Consider the following 3,154-nt stretch of genomic DNA (forward strand, 5'->3'; position numbering starts at 1 on the left):
AATGTGGGATAATACTAATACTGAGCATGTTATTGTAATAAGTAGGAACATGAGTGATGTTGACAATGCAAGTCTGGATTAAAATCTTTGATGGGCACGGCAGATGCTGAATTGCTATAAGAACTCTGTAACAGTTTTGAGTCAAAGGCCAATTCGATTCCCCAATTGGCCAATACAACATCTCCAAAAATACCAAAACAAAAAACATAAATACAGCAAAACGAAAAACAAAGCACAGCTCAAGATAAAAACTCCACTGAAATTAGAATCTAAATCTATATTATATATTATGCCAATTCCCATTTCATTTCATGGGTTCAAAAAGAAGGAATTTGTGCCCACATTTTTATACATACATATAAATTGGCCCGATCTCCCACTTCTTTCCACAAAAAAAAAGAGATACAAAATCATGATAATTATTTATCAATCATCTCTGCTGCTCCATCATAAGGCAAAAGTCGTCGAAGCATACGAACCCATCCCCATTCTTATCGACACCTCTTATCATACGCCGGCAATCCTCTAACGTACACCGTCCGTCACCAATAGTTCTAAACACGTTAAACAACTTTTCCGCCGTTATCTTTCCGTCATGATCGGCGTCAAAGAAATCAAAAACATCTCTCAGCTCGCCGTCACAAGACGGCGGCCCAAACGCCGAGCTAATGGCACCAAATTCCTCTAAGCTAATACATCCATCACCGTCCCTGTCAACTTCATCAAGTAACAGCGTCAGTTCCTCTTTACTCGGCGGCTCGGTTCCGACTCTGCTCAGAATAGCCTCCAGCTCTTCTTTCATTATCTTCCCGTCACCGTCAGTGTCAATCATATGAAAGGCTTGTACCAGTTCGGCGTAAACTTCGGCCGAAATCTCAGACCATTTATCAGCAGAGATTTCGTTGGATAAAGTGGGTAACACGCTTGTTGGCGTAGCTAGCCCATTGGGTTTTTTGAAGCCGCGATGGGACTCCGAATCGAATGAAGACGAAGTTGTGCCCGACCCGAATGATGGGTCTTCGGATCTAGAAATGGAGCGGGATTTTTTGTACTTGAAGAGCTTATTGGGGATGTTTTTGAGGAGCTTCATTATGGAGGAAACAGAGAGGAGAAGCTGTTGAAAGGAGAATTGAGGAGAAAGAGAGAGGAAGGAGAGGGTTAAATGGAGGGAGGAAGTAGCACTCCATAGTGAGCTTCCAGGAAGTTTCCTTTCCTAGCTGTGACAGAGAAAATAAGGCGTATTTATTTGGCATTCGTTAAAGATTATTTTTAAATTTAGGGTCATTTTACTATTCAGAAATTACCGTTACTTTATCATTTTCTTTCGTTTATTCTGATTGCGTTTCTCTATTCATTTCGGGAGTAGGGTAATCAATTCGGTACAAAATACTCTTGCCGTTACACTGATTAATTTAAATATATCCTCATTCGTTGAAACTATCCTAGTAAACTCTCAATCTCACGTCATACTAACATTTTGATGAGTTGAACACCAAATCGCATGGCACCCCAACACCTTACTCCCCCTCTATTTCTTCTATCACTTGCACCTCCCACCCCACCACAACCATCACCATTAACACCAATATACTCAAATATCGATCATCAATTTAAGTGTTGGAATTCTTATGTCAAACAAAACAAATTTTGAATATAACAACAGAAATACCCGTAGACATAATATAATGTTAATTCTCCAGCGCATAAGAATGAAAAGATATTACTACAGTTTTCTGCCCTTCAAAACAATGAGAGCTATTAACGTAAAGGACGGTTTTGGTGGAAGGGTAGGAGGTACAAGTGATAGAATAATGGAGGGGAGGGGTAAATGGGTCCGGTGGTGAGGTGGCACGTCATGTGGTGTCTACTTCATGTTCATGTGGGATTGGGAGTCCACCTAAGACCGTCCTAACGGAGAAGGGGTATATTTAAACAATTTGTGTAATAGCAAAGGTATTTTTGTACGAAAAATATAACGGAGAGTAAAATTAATCTTTTTCACATAGTAGATGAGCAAATGATCTCGTTTTTTGCTCTTGATCCCTAACGGGAGCCAGAGGCGGATCCAGGATTAGGGGTTACTGGTGCCGACCTAATCGATGTGATCAACTCGAGCGTCGGTTCGGGTTATTCATCCTTTTTATTTATATAGACAAATAGATCAAACGAAAGAAAATATAATAACTATAACTAATTGACACAAAGCATAAAACTTCCAACAATATTTTTAATATCATACATAATCTATTTACAATTGTCCTCGGCGAGCTTTCATATTTTGAAAACGATCAATAATGACATCATTACTTACATTTGTAAATACATCACGCTCTATGTAACAAACTAAACAATCATTTAACTATTGATTACCCATGTTGTTCCGCTCTTCATTATTTATCTGCTTCATGGATGAGAATGCTCTCTCCACAGTTGCGGTAGCAACAGGTAAAATCAGAGTTAACTTGACAAGTAAATAAACATACGAATAAGTCTCCACAAGATTTGTCTCAACCAATGCTTTTGCCAAATCACTAATTCCTTGCAAGTTGGAGAACTTGGGATTGCCAGCTCGCATATGAATTATGAAAGTATCTAGTTGATAACTTAAGTCTCGAATGTGTACTTCATCAAACTCATTTGGGTAACATTTTGCTAAAGTCATTATTCTACCTTTATCAAAATTAGCAAAAGAATTGACTGGATTCAAACTAGTCATCCCAAGAAGCATATCGCTACTCACTACATCAAAAGGGTCCTTAAGCTCTTGAAGTTGCACATCAATTACAACATAAAAGATATCAACACGCAAGTGGTGTGAATAAAAAATATCAGAAGACTTGCGCTTCGACTTTTCAGAAAAATATGATTCATCCATCTTGAGAATCATAATATCATGCATATGACAAAATGAGGAAACATCATCTAGCAAAGATTCCCATCCAGTTTTCCTCATATCTTGAAATCTTTTCTTTGTAATGTTAAGAAACTCCACGTCATTAACAATATCTCAATCTCTCTTTTGTAGGATCTTGTTCAACTCATTTGACATTGCCAAAACTTTCAACATCAAGTGAAGCATAAAAATAAATTTGAATGTTATTATCTCACTCAAAAGATATTTTGCTTGATTTCTCTCATTAGAGGTAGAACCTTC

The 3,154-nt window shown here is 37.9% G+C and overlaps 2 protein-coding genes across 2 annotated transcripts; both read right to left on the reverse strand.

The window, feature by feature from the left end:
- Positions 1-247: 247 nt before the first annotated feature.
- Positions 248-1,210, reverse strand: LOC107785616 (putative calcium-binding protein CML36). The gene has a single exon (XM_016606957.2). The coding sequence runs from the start codon at positions 1,088-1,090 to the stop codon at positions 431-433; it is 660 nt and encodes a 219-aa protein (XP_016462443.1). The 5' UTR covers positions 1,091-1,210; the 3' UTR covers positions 248-430.
- Positions 1,211-2,359: 1,149 nt separating this feature from the next.
- On the reverse strand, positions 2,360-2,953 carry LOC107785614 (uncharacterized). Its single transcript, XM_016606956.1, has one exon. It carries the CDS (start codon positions 2,951-2,953, stop codon positions 2,360-2,362), a length of 594 nt encoding a protein of 197 aa, XP_016462442.1.
- Positions 2,954-3,154: the final 201 nt, after the last annotated feature.

Source organism: Nicotiana tabacum, chromosome 15, assembly GCF_000715075.1.
Source record: "Nicotiana tabacum cultivar K326 chromosome 15, ASM71507v2, whole genome shotgun sequence".
NCBI lineage: Eukaryota > Viridiplantae > Streptophyta > Magnoliopsida > Solanales > Solanaceae > Nicotiana > Nicotiana tabacum.

What these genes read in the sequence shown, in the direction of transcription:
- LOC107785616 (XM_016606957.2), bottom strand. Translation starts at nt 1,090, where the DNA reads ATGAAGCTCCTCAAAAACATCCCCAATAAGCTCTTCAAGTACAAAAAA.
- LOC107785614 (XM_016606956.1), bottom strand. Translation starts at nt 2,953, where the DNA reads ATGAGGAAAACTGGATGGGAATCTTTGCTAGATGATGTTTCCTCATTT.